This window comes from Falco rusticolus, chromosome 10 (assembly GCF_015220075.1).
Source record: "Falco rusticolus isolate bFalRus1 chromosome 10, bFalRus1.pri, whole genome shotgun sequence".
NCBI lineage: Eukaryota > Metazoa > Chordata > Aves > Falconiformes > Falconidae > Falco > Falco rusticolus.
Genome location: NC_051196.1, coordinates 21,105,278 through 21,126,011, shown reverse-complemented (window position 1 = coordinate 21,126,011; position 20,734 = coordinate 21,105,278). Strand labels below are relative to the sequence as shown.

The 20,734-nt window shown below is 55.7% G+C and overlaps 1 protein-coding gene across 2 annotated transcripts in view; it reads right to left on the bottom strand.

Moving 5' to 3' along the window:
* Positions 1-12,720: 12,720 nt before the first annotated feature.
* CDH22 (cadherin 22) overlaps positions 12,721-20,734 on the bottom strand; it is an 86,025-nt gene continuing 78,011 nt past the window's right edge. The window contains exons 12-13 of one of the 2 annotated variants that reach the window (XM_037403114.1): positions 17,341-17,592; positions 12,721-15,848 (exon numbers count right to left, since the gene is read on the bottom strand). In XM_037403114.1, coding sequence (XP_037259011.1) covers positions 15,310-15,848; positions 17,341-17,592 — 791 coding nt within the window. In that variant the 3' untranslated portion in view covers positions 12,721-15,309. Of the gene's footprint in view, positions 16,174-17,340; positions 17,593-20,734 lie in introns of both variants that reach the window. The other variant, XM_037403115.1, reaches the window with a different exon arrangement.

Here is a 20,734-nt window from a genome sequence, read left to right as displayed (position 1 = left end):
TCGGCTGTGGCAGCTCCTGCAAGGCAAACCCACACCCAGCCCCGTCCCTCCCTGCCACTGCAGGGACCTGGCAGAGAGGGTCAGTCGCCTCACTGTGAGGTGCTCTCCGCCGCACCTATTCCCCACACTGGGTGCAGGAGCAGTGCTACAACTACCAGCTTTCCAACAAGGCTGCTGCACCCTGGAAACCTGGACTGGGGCTCTGTGACAGAGGCTGTCAATGGCACCACTCATCTGGGGCCCGAAGCCAGTGGCAGTTCTGGCACCATGGGCCAAGTCGCAGAGCCCCAGCAGGAGTGGGGGCTGCCCAGGAGCTCTGCCAGGGGCCCAGGGTGCTCTCAGGCAGGTGTTGTGGCTCCTGTCCCCCAGGGCCCCAGGAAAGGCCAACAACGCCTGCCACAGCAGCTGCACCGCGTGCCTGCGGAGCTGCTCCTGGCAGCCCTCCCACAGAGGAACTGTGCCATGGCAAGCCCACAGGGCTCCTCACCACTCCTCCTGTGTCCACAGCAGCCCGACAGGGTAGAGGAGTGGGGTGGAGTGCCAGGAGACCCCACGGGGGGATGTGGGGCACCATAACACTACACCTTCAGCTTGTCTCGGACCCTGAGCAGAGACAGCAGGACTGCGGGAGAGCTCCTGCCTGCCATTTGATCCGTACTTGTAGCTGGCACAGAGCTGCAATTTACAATCAACCTGCTGTTTGAGCTAATTGTGCTGTAATTGCTGAGCTGTGCTCCCTCCTGTTTCACCAGAGCGCGGCAGTTCTTACATTTCTTTTGGCAAGCTAGCACATCCCACGGGCAGCCCCAGTGCTCAGCCCACTTACTCCCCACCCCAGCCGTGTGCCCGGGCAGAGGCAGTTTTCCTTTTGCTACCTCTGTCAGCAAACACCATCTCCCATGACTGGAAGCTGCTGGACCCTGTATGACTGGAAGCTGCTGGACCCTGTAGGAGCCACCGCTGGAAGCAGTTGCCCGAGGGTACAGGATGATCATGTACTGCCATGCCATGGAATGCATGGATGGGCAGGCACAGGGCACTTCTCCAAGAGATGCCTCTGCCTCCTTGGAAAGGCATCTTGCCAATGTTTCATTTTTAATAGATAAAATTTGTTCAAATGGAGGAGTAGAGCAGACCACGTCCGAGCATGGGGGACTGGCAGGATGGGGCCGGGGGTGCTCACTGTCCCACTGTGAGGTGGTGAGCCAGTGAGCTCTGAGGGAGGGAGATGCCGGGTTATCAGTTGTAATTATAGGACACTGTCACTGGAGGGGCTGGGCTGGTTCCCGGCAGCTCCCTGTCACTCCCCCGTGCTGATGCCGCAAAACTTGTGCATCCTCCGTGCCACTTAAAAATTCCTGTCTTTAATAACTCGAGACATCAGAAGCCTGCAGGAAAGGCATGGGGGACAGCAGGCACGAAGGGGACAAGCACAAGGGCACGCCAGTCCCTGGAGAAGAGCGCAGGGCTGCAGGTAGCCACAGACCTAAGTGTGCAAGCTGGCATCCCCCCGGTTTGGCAGCCCCCAGCTTGGTCCCCCCCCAGCTTCATCCCACCGGTTTGGTGACTTCAGTTTGGTGCTCCCCAGCTCGATGCCCCCCCTTCAGTGCCCACGGGCTCGGTGCCCCTCCGCTGTGCCCTGGGGCCGCCCCGGAGCCAGTGCGGGGCAGAGCCGGCAGCACCGTAGGCAGCGCTGCAGGCAGCGCCAGGCCTGCGGTGCGCAATCAGTGCTAATCAGGGAGCTCACTAATTGCTGGGCCCCCCGCAGGGCGGTGATGGCTGGAGGGCGCCCGGCAGCGCTGCGGCAGCGGGTGGGGGGGCTCCGGCTGCCCCCTGCACACCCTCACGGCTTCCCGGCCAGAGCAGGTATCACGCCTTGCGTCTACAAGCCTTTATAAAGAATGAGCGATAAAACCTCACAAAGATGCTGAGATTGTTTCAAGAGAAAATGGTTTTTAAAGCAAGTTTTCTGAGGAAACTCTGTCCTCTCCCACGTTCCAGGGGTGTTTCTCCAAGGGCCGCAGTTCCCACACAGCATCACCCCACGGTTCCAGCCGTGAGCACGCGTGAGGCCGCATCCCCGCACACGGTCACTGCCCGGTGTCCCTGCTGCCCACGCCGAGGGGATCCCACCGCTGTGCAGAGCTGCGGTCCCAGCCGGGGGTCCTGCCCTGCATGTGTGGCTGGGCACAATGCCTGCAGCCCATCCTCAGCCCAGGCTCCTGCTTTCGCACATCTCTGCCTGACAGGCTGGGTCCTATGTAAATTCCCACCATAATCACACTGAGAGCTATCAAACTATCTAATTTAATTTCTTTGTGAAAATAAATAGCTAAAGTGGCCCTAGGTACACACATAAATACTTCAGCTTTATGTTGGGCCTGTTATTACTTCTCCCAGCTTGTGTAGTCGTAATGCACACTTAATAAGTACATATTTATTGCACGTCTCGTCCTGGTGGAATAGTGAGGAATTTTTGCTGAACAAGCAGGAAAACAGCTTAGTCCATAATAAAAAGGGGAAGGAGTTAAAGGAAAATATGCTGGGTAATTAATGATTGGGTTTTGAATGGCCATATTTTTTTATTAAGCTAGTATGCAAATATGGCGTAAATGGCTGTGTTAGTATTCGATGGTTTTTTAAATGCTGATGGCTGATCTCTGGTAAGACTATTTCTCTTCCTCTTTATGCCTGTGTGCTCAAAGACATGATGGTGAGCAAACGTGAGCATTTCTGCATGTCTGTGCAGGTGTTTGGGAGCGTGTAGGCAGGGAGTGCACATTTCTCGCATGCTGCCCTGGCCAGTGAGTGCATATGTGGCTTTGCACTGCTCCCCAGCTCTGCACAATACACTGCCTTATCTTCCTCCTTGCCTGCTGTCACACATTGTCTGTGTCTTTCTGCTGCTTGCTTTGCCTCGCCTATACATTCGTTGCATGCTTCATTAATCCTGATAAATATGTGGATTAGTGCTACACAGAGCTGGGGAGACTGTGCAGGGAGAAGAAGCTTCAGGGATGCTGCAACCACTGAGCTACTAGCACCCAGCTCCTGCTCCCACCGGCCAGCGCTGGCACCCATTGGGGCTGCCCATCCCTGCTGGGTGCCTGCTGCAGCCCCTGGGACAAGGTCTTGCTGTGTACCCAGCACCTGTGGCTGTGGAGAGAGGAGAGCAGGCAGCCCTGTGGCATGGGATGGGCAGGGAGAGGGTCGATGGGCCACTGGGGGTTGCTCCCAGAGCTCCATCCTTCCTGTGAAGACTACAGCAGCCCTGTGATGCAGGGACTTCCCAGGCAGAGCTGCTCCATCCCCGAGCACCAGCACCACAGCCATGCAAGCCAGGATGGGCACGCAGGTGACAAAAAGTTACTGAGCCGTGGCCAAACTGGCCAGGGCTATCACTCCTCTGGTTACTAGAGACTGTGACACCCCTGTGCAGACCCCGAAGGCACGGTGGGACAGTATGAGGGGCTGACGTCGGCTGCATGGGCATTCAGCTGCCCCTTCTCTGTGAGGAGGGTCCCAAAGTGTGGCTGTCCTGGGGCTCCAGGGGCAGGAGGGGCTATGCCAGCACCGTGGGCATCCCAGCCACACGGTCTGATCAGGGCTCTTGGAGCTGTTGGTGCTGCATTACACGGGAGCTCTAGGGACCACGAGGGGTTGCCCATGAACAGCACGAGGAGGCTTAACTCCCTGAATGAGTCCTGCTGCTCTGTGGTTGGAGAAGATGACTCAGAGGAGCAGTTTTTGAACTCTGAGCTGGAGCTTGCTCCCTGGGGAACAGACCCTGAGTTACCCCCACTCAAGGAGCAAGGCAGGGAAAGACACCAGCTAGCGAGGACAGCCAGGTTGCGGGAGTGACATGGCTGTGGCAAAGCACACAGCGATGCTGGCAAACAGCAAGCTGATCTCCCCATTCGCCCTCATTAGCACGTGGCTGAAAGACAACATGAGTTTAAATTAAGAAGACATCACAATGGTCCCAACTGTGTTACTGTTGCGCTCAGGAAGAGCCTGACAGCTGCTATTTAATATACCTCCATGATCTGTCAGGGCATATGTATGCCGCGCAGCGCGGTGTCTGCCTCTGCACATGCATGCTTCTGCATGGCTGCATGCCTCCACATGCACACAACAGCACCTGCCTCTGCATGCCCCCACCACTGTGCAGGCATGCGTGCAGGGGGCAGGACCGCCACGCTCAGCCCTGCGCCCCAGTGCTGCCAGCCTGTCCCAGGACATAGTGGTATGGGTCTGCTGCTGGGGCAGAAGGGTGTTCCTCCATCACCTTGCTATGGCTCCATGTGTGCCGTTGTGCTGGGCAGTGGGGGTGTGCCCCATGCATGCCTCTGCATGTGGCCATGACACAGCTCTCACACATGCACTCACCTGAACCCCAGTGATCTGTGAGGCAGCTGGAAGGCGGCAGACTGCAGGCTGGTGGAGCCGAGGGGTGGGAGGGCATGGGCTTCTGCGGGAAGACGGTGTCACACTGGGATTGTTGCTGCCAGCACAGCAAAGTGGTGATATTAGCACTCAGTATTTATACTGCGTGTTCCCAGCGTGATGCTTGCTAATGACTCCCACTGACTCAGGGGAGCTGGTGGCTGTCATGAGAAGGGAGAAAAGCAACTTGTTCGTGGGCACAGAGGGAGCCAGCACCTGCGTGATGGGAGGTGTGAGGGTGATGATGCTGAAGGCATGAGCTCACCCCTTTCACCCTGCAGAGACAGGCCGCTGCTTGCAGGGGCTGAGCAGCCCGCTGGTGTCCCACACTGCTGCCTTGCCTGCAAGCTCATCTGCCAGCCCATGGTCCATGCCTGCTGGCCTGCAGAAGCCCAGATCAGTGGCGGCACTTGCCCTTTGTGCCAGGGCATGCATAAGGGCCGGGACAATCTGTCCGGCAGACAGGACGGGTTGCAGGCACTGCACAATCCCACAGTGCCAGCAGCCTGGTGGGTCTTGCACAGAGATGGGATGCCCCCACTAGCCTTGGCCACGCAAGGAAAGCTGTGCTCATGGACTGATTGCTTTGTATCAGGCACTGCCAAGGCCACAGCAGTGACAAATGTTCTCAGCCATGAATTTCCCTGCCAGGCTTGTGATTTCCCCTGTATTTAGTGACAGTATTGGAAATGCATCTGAGTGCATTAAGCTGTTTCAGATGGTATTTACTATGCACCAATACCTGTGCAGGTCACGTGTCAGTGCAGTGAGACCTGCAGGCGCTGCCCTGGGCAGCTCTGGGAACCTTGCGTGGGTATAGGGGAGAGGTGAGCATCAGCAGCCAGGACTCATAGGCTGTGACAGCACAGGGGCTGGGGCTGCCAACCCCAGGTGGCCTGGGTCAGTCAGACCACCAGACCCCTCTGCCTGGGTGCCAGGCACTTGCCACCTGTCCACAAGCAGCAGTGCTTGGGGCAGGAGCCAGGCACCACTGATGGCTTTCTGCATCACCCTCCATTTGGCTGCCCTCAAGGGCAAGGTCTGGAGCCTGACCAGTGGGTGGTCCCCTCACTGCATGGTGAGCAGACACCCCACAAGCCCTGGGAGCATCCTGCACGGCCTGGGGGATGCAGCAGAGAAATAAGTGTGGGAACAAAGTGCCAGGCACCCCTTAATTTCAAAGATGGTAAACGGAAGAAGGAAAGGTCATCTTCCTGGGCCACCTCACTGAAGGAGCAGAAGGCTGCAGCACAGAGCTTAGTGCAGACCTGCTGCCTCAATTATTTATAGGTACCATGGGTAGAACATGTTTTAATGACATTTGTGCTGGAGCTCAGCAGTGCGGATCTGCGCCGAGCCAAAAGGAATATGACAGGGGCTTTACGGATGGTAAAAGCAGCATGCCAATCACAGCGGCATGCTCACCTCAGTCCTTATATCGTGCTCCCCCTGCCCTGCGGACAGCCTGCATGCAGCCCCTGTGATGGATTGATGGGCAAACCCACAGACACACAGTCATAAGTCACCAGGCTTTTTTATGGGTAAATCACAAGTAATAAGCTTTCCCACTAGAATTAGAATGACATCCTGGAAAATTACGCTCTGGTTTTACAGCAGATGATGGAAAAGCAACGGACTCCTCAGAAGGGGGTGCCTGGCCTCCCATCAGGCAGCCGTGGCTGGGCAGGACCTCAGCACCCTATGTTGGGCAGCCCTGGGGAAGCTGTGCCTTGCTGGGAACATTCACCCAGCCACCCCTCTGCCTCCCTGTCTGCACCATGCCAGCCCTCCTCAGACCTGGGGTGGTGCAGACCAGGAGCTGGTTGTGTGGGCATACGCTAGCAGGCTAGGCAAGGATGGGGCAAATGCAAACCTAAGCAGGAGATGAAGGCAACAGGACAGACGTGGAAATGTGACCTGCGGCTGGGCTGCAGTGGCTATGCATACAGGGGGCCATCCTGGACCACAGTGGCCCTAGGGTGAGTGTTGCTGTGCCACTGGATCTGTGCAGCCCTGGACATGACAGACTGCCAGGAGATCACAGCTGCCTCCAGGTCCCAGTAATGTCTGTTGCAGTGGTGGCAGGAAAGGGATGTGTCTCTGCCTAACCTTGTAATCCTGCAGCCACCTTCTCTCTGCAGTTAGTGTGCTGAGGGTCCAGAGGCCAGGGTCCTGGCAGCCAGACCTGGAAGCAGCAAAGGCTCCGACCAAGCCAGCTGGACATAACACACTTCAGCCCCTCCAGCACCTTCCTGGAGAAGAACACAGGACACTGAGCTGTGATGCTCTAGCATCTCCAGCTCACCCGTGCATCTGACAGCATGCCTTGTTCTGGGATTTAAAGCTAATTGGTCCTAGTGTCTCTTTGCATTTCTGCTTGCAGAATGTAATTTTCTTCAGAAAATGCTCTTTTGCAATTACTGTGAATTACACATGAAAAGCAAGCGACCACATATTGATTGGAGCCTAGGAAAAGCACCAGAGCCATTTAGAGTAGATTAACTTTTTTCTGGAAAATGGTTTCACAGTTATTTAAAGAGATTAATCAGTTCATTTCAGGTCATTTACCATTGTTTCTACGGCCTAGCCTCCCCCCAGCACATGGCCTGGAATATCCTCCTTTCCACCGCGGGAAGAGCTGAGGCCTTCCTGGGAGGTGTGCCAGGAGGAGGGAAGGTCCCCCGGTCCCTGTGGGGTGCGCACAGGGTGCTGCTCTCCTGACCAGGACTGCCTGGGGTGGGTGCAGGGGACGCCTCCTCAGATAACAAAAGTACAAGTGCGCTTCGCACCAGGCGCAGCAAAGGGACCAGAGGGCAGCGTTTCTGGGAAGCATCCCCTGCCGCCAGCCGGGCTGGGCAGCAGCTCTGGAAGCGGAGCCTCCAAAGCAAGCCGTGCCCGGACTTGACACACGTGGGCTGAGCGGCCATGCGGAGCTGCACGGAAGGGCTCTGGAGAAAGCTGCAAGCAGCAGCGCACAGCTTGCTGCTGCCCCACGGCCGCCTTGGAGACAGGGGTCTGCCCTCTGCACCAACAGCGTGTGCCGGGGTCCCTCTGGCTCACGGTTGTCGCACCCGCGTGCCCCCACCCTCCTCCTGCTCCCTGCAATGGCAGGGTGGCAAGGTCACCCAGCACCCTGCAGGCAGAGCGGGGCTCCCTCCCTGAAATACTTTAAAGCGTTCTTTTCTTTGGGAAGAAAGTACTGAAGTCAAATGGCTCCTGTGGTGGAATACTTACCAAATGTCAACACAATCTGTGCTACATTATGGCTAAATGTGATAATCTTAACGCCTGGCTTCTTAATGTCAGTGGCACTGAAGTCTGATGGATTGACAGCCAGCCAGAATGACATGCAGCCATAGCTGATAAGGGCTCTCTCCAGGGAAATCACAGCTTTTTAAAGATGTTGGCAGCTACTAGCAAGTACCTTTTTATTTAAAAGGATTACAAGCATTGATTGCACTTCCTGTTTTCTTTTTATCACATTTCTGCACCAAGTGAAGCTTGTGCTGTGAGCTGAGCCTTTCAGACAATTATTCTGGAATAATGAAGGCGTGTCATGTTGGCTGTAATGAGTATTTTCAATGCCTAATTTGCGTGCAGTGTGAAGGGATTTCAAAAGCTCCCTGGTTCCTGGCTAAAGGTGAGTGACTTCTGACCCTGGAGGAAGCTGCTGTAGGCTGACTCAGCTGGGGATAAGTCGGGGTGGATCGTTTCCGTTAGCAATGCGTGCTTCCCCCAGCAGAAGAGGGATTAAAACTACTCCAATTACTGTGGTTAAAACACTAGCAAAGGGGATGCATTCTGCTTAGAAATGGCTGGTGTTTGCAACCCCAGCAAACAGCTGGACTAATTCATGCTCATCTGAGAGCTCCTCTACAGCAGCAGTGGAGACAAGGTGAAAAATCTATGTCCACAAACCCACAGTGTAGCTGGATAGGGCAGTTAACAATCCCTTGAGCCACAAACACTTGCTGTCTCTGGCAACAGATGAGGGATGTCTAAGAACAACTGCTGGGCATCCTAACCACAATCAACTGGCAAACACACCAGCAGAAGTGGCTGATGGGCAGCGTGCCACGCTGCACAGCCCAGGAGGGGCAAATGCTGAGGCACTCCAATGCCACTCCCGTTTTTGCCCTTCCTTCTGCCCAATGTTGCGACTATTAAATGCCAAATGCTGACCTCTGGCCCTGGGGTTCCAGCATTGGTGAGGGCAACGACGAAGGCAGGTGGGACTGAGGCCCTTTGTAAAGTTGGGGCTGGGCAACCACTGTGCTGGGGCCCCTGGTTTTGCTTTGCTGTGTTGGTACCACAGCTGCGTATCCCAACTGCTTCACACTCTGCCCACCTCTGCTTTGCAGCAGATCCAGCTTTGCAAAGCCCAAGGTCTTTCCCTAAATCTGCACTCACTGGGAAAAGGATCACGATGCCGGGAGAAAGCCCAGGCTGAGGTGTGTGAGGAGTGGACAGCCAGCCTGGCTGTGCCGTGCATAACCAGCGTCCTGAGCAGACAACAGTCCTGGCAGGCAGCAGGACTGCCCATTCTCCACTGCACTGCCCTGGCACGCCCAGCAAAGTGAGGGGGAGATGTCAGCCCCACCGACTGACTGCCCAGCAGCAAGATTCCAAGGCCAAGTAAAACTTGATGATTTTGTTTCTCTCTAACTTCTCTGGCTGTGGCAACACTCAGCCATGACAGGTGCCTGGAAACTCAGCTCCTGTCCCTGCCAGTGAGCAAGGAGGAATACCTGCTGCTGCAGACCACAATCCTAGGTCACCTCTGGGATGCTAGAAACACTCCTGGGACAGGCTGGGAGGCAACAGAGCCACAGCAAGGAGAGAGCACGAACTGGAGCACCGCAGCACAGCAAGAAACCCTGACAAGGCACAGCTGCTGCCTGCACTGAGCACAAAAAGCAGAGATGCAAAATTGAGATTATGCTGAGCAGCAAGTCTGATACCAACCCTAAAGGAAGCTCAAGGGCTTGATAAATGAAAGGATACAGGCAGCTGTGATATTAGCTGTGGCAGAGGTGGTTAAAGGAGTCAGCTATCTAGTGACAGAGCAGCTTCCTCAGAGGATATGGGGGGAAAAGTGATCACCTTCCTGAGCAGTGTATTACCAGCGTGAGTGGGAGGCGGAGGCTTACATGGCCTCGCTTGCAGTTACCAGAGATGTATTTTTCTCCTGGGGGTACAGATATCACTGCCCTTTTTTTCATTTCCCTGTAATGATCCCAGTGGATCACATCCATCTTTTGTAAATAACTCTCTGGAGGAGGCTTGGACATCTTGCCTTCTGGAGAGCACTGTGGCTGGGAGCGAAGGCTTCAGAGGTGACTGTTGCAGCATCTCTGTGGTGGGGCTGGAAGTGGAGGTGCAGCATCCAGCTGTCATCGTAACGCAGGGGCACCAACCTTGCAGGACTCGTTCAGGATGTGCCAGTGGCAAATGCCACCGTCTTCTGCCAGCAGGCATCCACAGGCTGCATCCTGTGCGGCGAGGGTCACACCTCAGCCTTGGAGCGGGGTGGTGAGGGGGTGAAGGGGGTGACTTGCCTGCAGGTGCCAGGAGCCCTGTGGAAGGCCATGCAGCACCGTGGGAGCCAGGGCACCTGGGAGCTGCTGCACTTTGCCAAAAATGCTGGACAATGCTGCACCGCTGGAGCTGCCACACTCCTGCGAAGCAGCTGGCCGCAGCAGACTTCCTTCAGGCAAAGAAACACCCGAAGCTGCAGGTGTCAGCACACGGGGCACTGCACGGCCAGGCACCCACCGCTGCCATCACCTTCTGAGCACCCAGCAGTCGCCTCCACACCCACCCGCCCTGCTCCTACGGGAGCCCACTCTGCTCAGCCACTGCCCACTCTGCGCACCCACTGCCCCGCTCCACACGGTCAGACACAGGTATCGTTAACGAGCTGGGAGCCTGTGGCCCACAGTGCTGCGTGCTCCGATATCAGAAAACTGGCCTGGAAGAGGCATCTTCACACTCAGTGGCAGAGCAGCCCCTGGGCTTGCCCAGCTGGACAGCTCAGCTCCTGCATCTGAGACAGTCCTGTCTCTGGACACCAGTCTGCAGAGCAGCACGGACTTCCCCTCCTGCAGAAGCAAGGAGGACAGCAGCCTGCCCTTGCCCTGCTCTGCAAGGAGTCAGAGGCTACTATGCAACTGCTGGAGAGAAGTTGCTATAGAAAAATTTCCTCAAAAGGGGTTGTGTGGAAGGGGCATGGAGCTCTTAAAACATCTTCACAGATGCTTCTGCAATCAGAGCTCTCATAATCCTCCTCTTTTGTAGTTAAGGGTCTGGTTCTAGCTGGCAATTTGTTGCTTTGAGCTCTCTCCATTCCTCCACAATATCAAGAAGCAAATCCTTCCACACGGCCCAGGCTCATCACACTCAACACTAGGCACTTGTTACCTCCTTTGTAAGGAGCACACTAACCGCAGGTGCTTCCTCTGTCAATGTGGAGTTCCTAGGACAATCCAGCCCACCTGATCCCTAGAGTCCCAAGATAACGAGGCTGCTTGTTCGAGTGCCTGAAGTTGGACAGCAGGATTCAAAGAAAGCACATCTCTGTGCTGGCTGCAGCTGGACCATGAGAGTTCTTGCTGCTAACTTGGAGTGCAAATACACAGCAACCATCAGCAGCTCTCTGCAAACAGCAACTGTTCGATGTGTCCTGAAGTGCTGGAGCACACAGCTGGGCATGCATTGCTGACACACTTGCTGTGTGTGAGCAATTAACAGTGGTGCTCGTAAAAAGGCCTCCTCAAGGCTGGCAGCTAGAGACGCACGCGCTGCAACTGTGGGAAGAAAAACAGTGCATACATTGAGATCTGGCAGCACACCTTGCACATCTGAAAAACTCTTCAGCCTCAAGGCTCCTCCCTTCTGTTACAGCATCCCACTGACTGCTGTCGTCAAAGGTCACCAGATGCTTCTTCCATAACATTCAGTGAGTAATCAAGGGAGCAGGATGGGAGCAGAGACACAGGGATGGTGAAGGATACAGAAACAGTTAAAGACCTCAGGGATCAATAAGCCTGTTTCAAAGCGAGGACTGCAAGATGCTATTTAAATGACTGTTGCTTTATGGAGAGGTTTAAATTCTGCCTATGGTGACCTACACTGATACCACCATAGAGTTCTGTACAACCCCCTCTTCCTGTGCCAGCCAGCTGCTGCGTGCTGCACCCAGCCCTCTGCAGCGTGCTGGCACCGCCGGTGGGTGCTGGAGCATTCACAGTGCCTCGGCGAGGCTCCCTGGGCCCCGGGAGGTTCGCGTTTGTTTCCCATTAGTGTCTTGCCATCAAGAAAACCACCAGCAATTGATTTATCTGCGGTCAGGATAGAGCGTCATTTATCTGCATCATTTCAGTATTAAAACCGAGTATGAAGATTTTTTTGCTGCAGTCAGTAACTGAACCCTTCCATAATACACACCATGACCAGCATGAGAATGGGTCACAGTAACAAAACCCGTTGACAATGCCCAGCTGTATTGAAGCTGGGAAAAAGTACAGGAGCAGGATCCATGCTTGTGAGTGATCAACTGGTCAGCTACAAGGCTGTTTGTGACTTCAAGAGAACACTAAAGATGCGCTTTCTAAAGAACATTAAGGAACTCTGTTGGCTGAGAAAGGAAGATCATGAGGATGCGTCATCAGGCTTTCATCACTTGGTGTGCAGTTTGCCTCGTGTTTTTTCTGCCGTTTTTCTGCGGGATGAAGGAACAATGACCCCCTTGCAGGATGAGCTGCTGTTGCTCCCCCACAGGGGCAGCATTTCTGGGACCACACTGAGGAGCCTGTGCCCGGCTGTGGCAGCTCAGACCCTGGATCCCAGCGCTGGGGTGGGAGCAGCCACGGCAGGCAGGCACCACAGCCAGCCTGGGGCGTGCAGCCAGCACCTCCCGCCACTCAAAGTACAACTCGACTTTTTCCTCCTGAGAAGAAAGCCAAGGGCATTATTTTTCTTAATGTCCTTCAAATTCAGACAGAAAACATGACCCTTGTCTTGAAGAAGCTTTTTCTGATGAGTGTTTCAATGAGAAATGGGAAGAAGCCAAGGAAACAGTATCCTGCCAGCAGGAATGTGCGGCAGGAGGCAGGTGGATCAGCTGCTGGCTCATGGCAGGGAACGGGCTGTGCCATGGCCTGTCCTGTGGCAGGGCAGCCAGCCTGGTCCCTCGGGGAAGGTGCTGATGGGACCACGGTAACAGTGCAATGTGAGGAAACAAAACAAGACAGAATAAGCAAATAAGACTCAAGCTAGACGACAAAGAAATAATTTATTTCCAGGTCCCAGAAAGACCTTGAAAAAATAACAAGGGTGAAGAAACCAACCTTCTAATTTCATTTGGGTAGAGAAAGAAAACCAAAGTGACTCCATCAGACATTGTGGCAGCTGCCAGCTCCTCCTGCCGGGTGCGGGTGGGCAGGGAGTGTGAGGCAGCACTGTGTGGAGCAGCTGGCTCGCTTAGCACTGCGCTCCTCCCGTATTTACACGTGGGACAAATTAAAACGCAAACATGCGTGCATGCGCCCTGGAGAGGACTGGCTGGTTGGGGACGGGGAATAACCCGGTGGGAGGGTTGCTAAACATGTACCCTGTCAGACCCCATCTCCTAAGGACAGAGCCCTGCTATTGCACAACACTTTTGCTAGAGGAAGGGCCAGCTTTGGAGGGGCTCGGGCACAGCTCTTCAGCCCAGAGGGAAAACATGAACACGTTCCTGAGGAAAGAGAGGGCTTTCTTCATCCTCCTGCTCCGGGGTGCAGGGTATAACCTGCCCGAGGTGGCATGGCCAGTGCCGGCACCCAAGGGCCAGTGTGAAGCAGCCTGTTGGCCCCGCTGCCCCCCCAGCATCATCACAGTGAACCAGCAGCACGCTGGGGCGCAGGTGCCAGCAGTGGGTGCCTGCTGCCTCACTGGGGGGAAATGGAGAGACCCTGAGAAGCGAGAAGCTCCTGGTCCCAGCGTGAAAGCCAAGTTGCAGCTCCCTTGTGGGCAGACGTGGTGGCAGTGGGCAGGAGCAGCCAAGGGCAGGAGCAGTGGCAAAGACCTGTCCTGCCCCTCTCCACTGTCAGGTCGCGTGCTGCAGCCAAAGGACCAACACGAGCAGCCGGGAAGCAAAACACAGTAAAAAAATGAACACGCATGTACATTTACAGTTAAACCTCCAAGGAGAGAAAACACTGTCTGTGGCTAAACTAAAAGGACAAACCCAATGACAAGCCCAGGATATGTCAGGCCTTGGAAGACCTTATCAGTTTCCTATTAATAATATAAATGACATCTTTTTTTCTAACTTCAACAGATAAGGAGCTGCACTAGCCAGCATGGCCTGAGAAGCTGCCCAAGGGTGTTGCTCAATGGAGTTGCTGAATTTATCGTGGGGAAAGTCAGGAGGCTGGAAAGGCGCAGGGCACTGAGCACTTCCCTCCAGCATCATCTGCAGCCTGCATCCCACCAGCCGCCTCCTGACCTGCCTCCCGAAACCAGAGATTTTGTGCTAAGGCAGCCCCACTGTGGGAGCTCATGCTGGTTTCTGGCAGGGCAATGCGCCAGGGTGGGGACATCCCAGGCACCTCGAGGTGTCACAGACCCACTGCCCAGCCTGTGGCAACCAGCTTGGCCACACACCAGCACCAGCAGGATCTGGCTTTACGTGCATGTCCTGGGAATGGCCTTTCTATCACCAATGGTGATGCTTTGCTGTCAGCTGGGTGTATGCAGGAATTATCCCTCCAAACCAGGAGGCTGGGGTTCTCTCACACCCTGCAGCATGGTCCTTTAGATGGGACGCAGCTCTCTCCTACCACTGAAGGCTGGGGAGCACCAAAGTCCTGCCCTCTGCCCTGCACAGTTCATGCCGTTTGGTAGGAAGCCAGTGCTGCGCTGAGCACCCTGCAGACCCCAGCCCAGCCGAGGGGCTGGCGGAGCCAACCTGGGGAGTGCCCCTCCATGCCCCTCCAATGGTGCTTCACAGCACCACAGCCGCTCTGTGGCTCTGGCCAGAGCACCGTGCCTCAGTGGCAGGCGGAACACCCCCATCTGTCACTGGGGCCCGTGGGGCACACCGGGACCTTGTAGACAATATCTGCTCTGCAGGGAAGGAGAAAGCCCCTTCAGATCACAAGCATCTTTGATGAGTACAAGAAAGGTCTAAGAACGGAGAGGCGAAGCAATTGCAGCTTAGAGACAAAGTGAGTTTTGAAGGGAACTCTAGTGCAGCAGTTGCTCTGTGCAGGACGTGACCTTGGAGCCCATATCCAGCCATGCCAGCAGCTGGGCACTGCCGAGGAGCCCGCACACAGAGCAGAGGGCTCCAAAGAGTGACAGAACTTAAGGGGGAAAAAGCTGAACAGAAGTTAAAAGCCTGCTTCCCTTTCCAAGGAAAGCTCTTAAAGAAATCAAAGCACTTCAGATGCTCTGACTCAAGTGACAAAAACAATTTAGACAACAAAAGGCTCCCGGTTTGCTCTTTCTGTCCTGATCAGGGCTCACTGAACACATCAATTTAAATGATAATCTGTGGGGAAGAAGCCCCCTCCAAACTCTCTTGAATTAGATTTTCTCTTTCTTAAATTAATGCACAGTGCTTTAATGGAGACTGGTATTAAGGAGATGATGATGGCCGCAGTGGCTCCTATGGGTGCTCCAGCCTCACTGCATGGATGCCGAGGTGCCCGGGGCAGGAGACAGCTGCGGAGGAGCACGCTGCCTGATGCCCCTCAGCCCCCCCAACAGCCTCCCTGCAGCAGCTGTGGAGCCTGGATGGGGGCACACACTGTCCCCACGTGCCAAGAGCCCAGGTCCAGGAGGTGCCAGGAGCCTCGTGGGGGCTGGGTGGGACGGCTAGGACTCCTCACTGTCTTCCTCACCCCTGCGCCCTGCATACAGTGCTGCCAGCTGCCGGAAACGTGGCCCCCAGGCCCCCAGGTAGGAGAAGTCCTGCTCTGAGCTGCTGGACCAGGTGTTGATGGAGCTCAGGGAAGGCACGGGGGAGTCCGAGCCCTCGAAGGCATAGGTCTGGAACGAGTCATAGGGTGGCACAGAGAGGTCCTCATCTGCCTGTTCCACCTTCCTGCAGATATAGTCTCTGAACATGGAGAAGTCCAGGTCTGGGCTCTGCACCCACTGTGGGAGGGCATGGAGCTCAGAGGCCGAGTTTCCACTTAGGCCCCCCTCTCCTGGCCCCCCACCCCCATCGCCACCTTTGATCTCACTGAAGTCGTAGAGACTGCGCAGGGCTGACATGTCATATGCCTCTGTGTCCTGCTCGCCACCCCCTTCATCGTTGTATTTGATGACATTGTCCCTCATGTCCTCGTCATCCTCGGATGTCAGGTGGCTTTTGTGGTGCCGCTTCAGCGTGAGGATCAGAAGGACCAGCACTGGGAAAGGAAGAGACGGTCAGACGGGCGCAGGGGTTCGTGCAACTGTGCTTCTGTGGGGGTGAGGACAGCCCGTGCGTGGCAGCAGGGTGCAAAGGCACAGTGCCCTCTGGCACAGGGATCCCCACAGCCAAGACTGCCGGCATGCCAGCTGGTTCCTATTAGCCAGGCTCATCAAGTAGCAGCTGTGCTGTGTCACTGGCTTGGAGAGAGGTTTGCCCAGGCTCCAGTGCAGACTAGGAGCTCCCCTTCCCATGCAGCGTGACCGTTGAGACAGGAGGGACAGAAGGATGAACGCTTGGCTGGACAGACAAATGGATGGATTCTGCAGAAGATGAGTAGGAAAAGGGGTGCATGAATCAGCAGCAGCCAAATGTTGGGAGGGTGAATGTGGAGCAGATGGCACAGAGCCTGAGCAATGAGCCGCAGCTGTGTCCTGGATCATCATCCATTCATCCCATCACCTTTAAAGCACCGATGTGCACTTCATTCGTTTGGGCAATTAAGCAGAAATTTGTTTGCACTGCGTTGGAAAACGAAACCAGTGTAAAGTGCACCCTGTGGGAAAGGGTTTTCTAAACGGAGACACAACAGGAGATGGGGAGCAGAGATGTACCAAGGACAGGAGACTTCACTGAACAACATGATGGCTTCCACAGATATCCAGACAGCCCTCAGGAGCTCGCTGTGAGCCAGCACGGGTGCCCAAGGGCTTTCAGCAGCAGCATCCATTAGCTGCCCTATGCTAAACCTGAGGGCACTGCAATGCCCCTCTCTCTGAGCCCCTTCCCACATGTGCACAAGCCCACGTTTCCTCTGCACCTTGACACTGTGCTGTGGTAGCCCAGCACAAGCTTGTGCCAGCATGTCAGTGGCAGCCCGCAGCTTTCCCAGGGTGCAGGTCCTGGCCTGGGCAACACTCTGCTTTGCCCGCCCCCCCGGCTCTGCATCCTATCCACATGTTCATGCACACTCTAATGCTGACCCCCACTAGCCTTCCAAGGTAAAAGCACAACTGCGCACCCCACACCTGCTGCCCTTGGCCACCACGCCGGGACACACATGTGCCCCATCTGCTGCAAGACTCCTGCAGTGGGCACAGCACAGCAGCCAGTGAGCAGCTCTTGGCTCCTGCCCATCAAGGTAGGGAGCAAGCCAGCAGCTCTCCACCTCCACTGGGCAGCAGCACACCTGCCTGCACACAGGGAGCCCCGCTCTGGCTGCCCTGCTGCACCCAGCGCCCAAGAACTGGGGCAAACACGGGAACTTCCCCAAACAAACACGGAAGCTTCCCCAAACATGGGAGCTTCCCTGATGATCCCCCACTGGCAGGGCACCAGGCTTCCTGCCCGCCACGCTGCAGCTACCAGCAAGGGCACAGGCAGTAGAGAGGCCAACACTGTGCCCACAGCAACTGCCTGCGCTCGTCTGTGTGATGCTGGATGGAGGAGATGGGACAGGACAGGAGGCCAGGGGACAGGCAGGCACTCACCAACCAGAATGAGGATGCACACCAGCAGCGCAATGAGGGCGCCAGGGCTCAGTGTAGCTGACACAACGTAGGCTGTGCTGTTGCAGGACTGGATGGCCCCATTGCTGTCACAGCCACAGATGCGGATGGTCAGGGTCCCTGTGCTGCTGAGGGCCGGAGGGCCGCTGTCCACCACCAAAATGGGGAGCAGGTACACGTCCTGCTCCTGGCGATTGAAGCCCATTCTCTGTGTGTGCACGGCAGCTGTGTTGTCTGCAGAGAACAAGTAAACCCACAGCAAAGTCACTTTCACAGCAGAGCCAGCAGGACTCGCCATGAGCTCCTCCACGCTCAAGATGAACAGCAGTTGTTCATGCACCAACCCTAGCAACCACCCGAAGAGGGGACAGGATTTCCCTCCTGTCTGTCACAGGGGAGCAGGGAGCACCGGAGGCGGCCAGCTCCACTCCAGCACATGCACCTTCACTGGGTATCTCGGGGCCTGCCCAGCATCTCACCCACCAGCATGCCCAGGGCACAGCAAACCCAACACAGGAGCAGGAGCACATGAGTGTCTGAGCTGTGCTGACAAACAAACCAGTCAGAGAAGAGAGAGGGGGGAGAAAACCTCCCAGAAGACCCTCTGAGAGTGGCACAGAGCAGGAATCAGGATAAAAATTAGTTGCTGACACGGACACCAGCATGGACGGGGGTCTTCAGGTGGCACTGAACCTGCAAGAGCAGTTACTGTTTCCAAACCCAAGCACCAGGGTCCTGCCTCAGCTGGAGGGCCAAACATCCCTAGGACCCTTTTAACATCTGAAGGAGCAGGCAGAGCTCCTTCCAAGTCTCCCAGCTGAGCCAGCTGTACTCCTCCCCATCTGCTCAAACCCTGGTGTTTCAGGGACTCAGCCGGCAGACCATAACCCATCACAATCCCATTAACACAGCCACTTCATGGGACCCTCCAGGGTCCCGGTGTCAGAGATGAACCCAAGCAGCAGCTGCGCCCAGAAGACCTGGAGCAGGGAAGGTAGGAACAGGGACTGAAAATCTGCTCAGCTCACTGCTCATGTGCACTACTCGCTGCCAGCCAGCAGCAGAGTGGGCAGGACAGGACTGAATCGTAGCTGAACAACTGTGGCCAGATGTCAGAAGTTGCTGCTGACTGTCTGCAGTCTTTATCTAATAAAACGTAGATTGGCCGGCTCACAGCAAGGTGCTGCTGTCTACAGATTCTCTCCTCATTGCACCTGATTTATGTTGGACTGGTCCCTTTCCGTATCAATCAGCTCTTCGATCGGAAAAGACATCTATTCTAATTCTGGCTCTTGGGCTGCCTGCCACCACGGAAATTGCCGTGTTGGATCAGGTGCTGCATGGGAGTGCACGGGGCATGGTGAGGACAGGAGGTGAGCCAGGAACAGAGCAGAGGGGCAGTTCCAGGCTGAGCTAGCTGCAGGACTGGGGCAATCCAGCGGCTAGATGGAAGTGGGGCAGATCCCAGAGGCACTGTGCAGCAGCCAGGGCAGAGCACAGAGCCAACCTACCCCCACAGCTGCTCAGGGCTGCAGGCAACACAGTTCGGGCAGAGTCTGGCAGGACCCCAGTGCTGAGCCCTCACCCAGCTCTGCCAGTACAAACTGGTAGAGGCACAGGTGACCTGGCCGCAGGACTGCAGCAGCCAACTTCAGCAAAGACCAAGCGAGGGCATTCAGGGCAGCCTGGAAGAGCCTGTGCCCCCCATGCTGAGTGTCAGAAGCCCACCCAATATGTGCTGGAGCCGAGCACACTCGGTGCAGCAAGAGTGAGGAAGATGGGCTGTCTGTGCCCAGCAGGGAGGCAACAGTGCACGAGCTTGTGCCCAGAACAGCACTCAGCTCTCATGGTGCTAAATACCGGATTGTTGCTTCTTACCATCAGGTTTCTGGACTCAGCCTACCAGAGTTTTCTTGCATTGCCAGAATATGGCCATGTTGCTGGGGAGAGCAGAGCCTTTGGGACTGGGGAGCACTGGGATTCCAGCATAAACAACACAGGGAAAAAGTAATCTCTTCCAGTTCACCGGAGAGCGCAGGTCTGCCTTGGAGAGCTCAAAGTGGGAAAGGCAAGGACACCAGAGAGACCACACCAGCCAACATTTGGAGGCTGCACTGAATGCCACAATGGTGATATTCAAAACCAGATCTTATTCATGTACACAGAACTGTGCTGCAGGTCACTAGAAAAAAATCTCTTCCTTTGGATGTAGCATCTTTTATCCATTAAGAGAATTTTCCAGGTAACCTCACTCATCCCAGCTTGCAGCAGCAGACTTCAGGCAGGCAACATCCTCAGGAACACAGAGCAGAAGACAGCAACAAGGCACATGCTTGTACAAGTTGATCTGGGGACAGTTTGCAGATACTGCATGCAATAGCAGCGCTCTGCCTGCAAGGCTTCAGCACCCAGCACTGACCCACGCTTCGAGTCAGATGTGATCCCAGTGCTGCTGTGTCACCAACCCATGGAAGGGATTGCCCACAGCAGACAGCACCATCTTTCTGCACCACACACATTGCCTAGCTTCTCTGTACACGAGGCAGGTACCATCGACCCTCTGCCTGAGCAGCCGCCTGGTCCTGCAGGACACCTACCACCACGGCTGAGACTCCTGGAGCAGCACATGGCACCAGCACAGAGGCAACTTGGCACAGCTGTCAGGAGCAGGGGAGCACCAGTCCCCGGGCAGCAGAGAGGCTGGAGCAAGCGTGACAGCCTGCCAGCAGCGGAGTCTGCCGAGAAGCTGCCTATTGCCTACCAGGGATGAGCTAGGAAAAATAATTGTTATGCTAATAATTTACACAAAGGTAACAAGATCTCCTTTGGTGCTGCACCCTCAGCTTGCTGCAGCATAGCACGGAGATAGAAATACATTAACAGCACCATCTGAGCAAGAGGCCAGAACTAACTCCCAGCTAGCCCAGCGAAACATAAGCCTCGGGCAACTGGATCTAGTGGACGTGAAGCCGCAGGACAAATGGGACAGACCAACTTGCTGTGAGTGAGCAAGGCTCTGGCGCTCAGCCCAGGAAGATCGCCTTCACTTTGCACACCAGTCAAGTACCCATCCTGAGCTTGTGGCTGGATCCTGGCTCGGAGGATGCCCATGCATACAGCCTTGCTCCTCCCCGTGCTGCCTGGCCCACCTCTGGCACAGGCTTGATGAATGCTGTGCTTGGGAGTGCTCCCAGCACCCGGGGGAGCCCCCCATTAGTGCTGTGTGAATGCAGGCGCAGCACCAGCTCCTCAACTCTCTCGAAACGCAGCAGAAAGCTGCCGACTCCCCTTCTGTTTACAGCCAGCTCCAGCTCCTGTTAGGGACCTGCCACAAGGCATGCTGTATTTTTAGAAACAATCTCTAGAAACCAAGGGG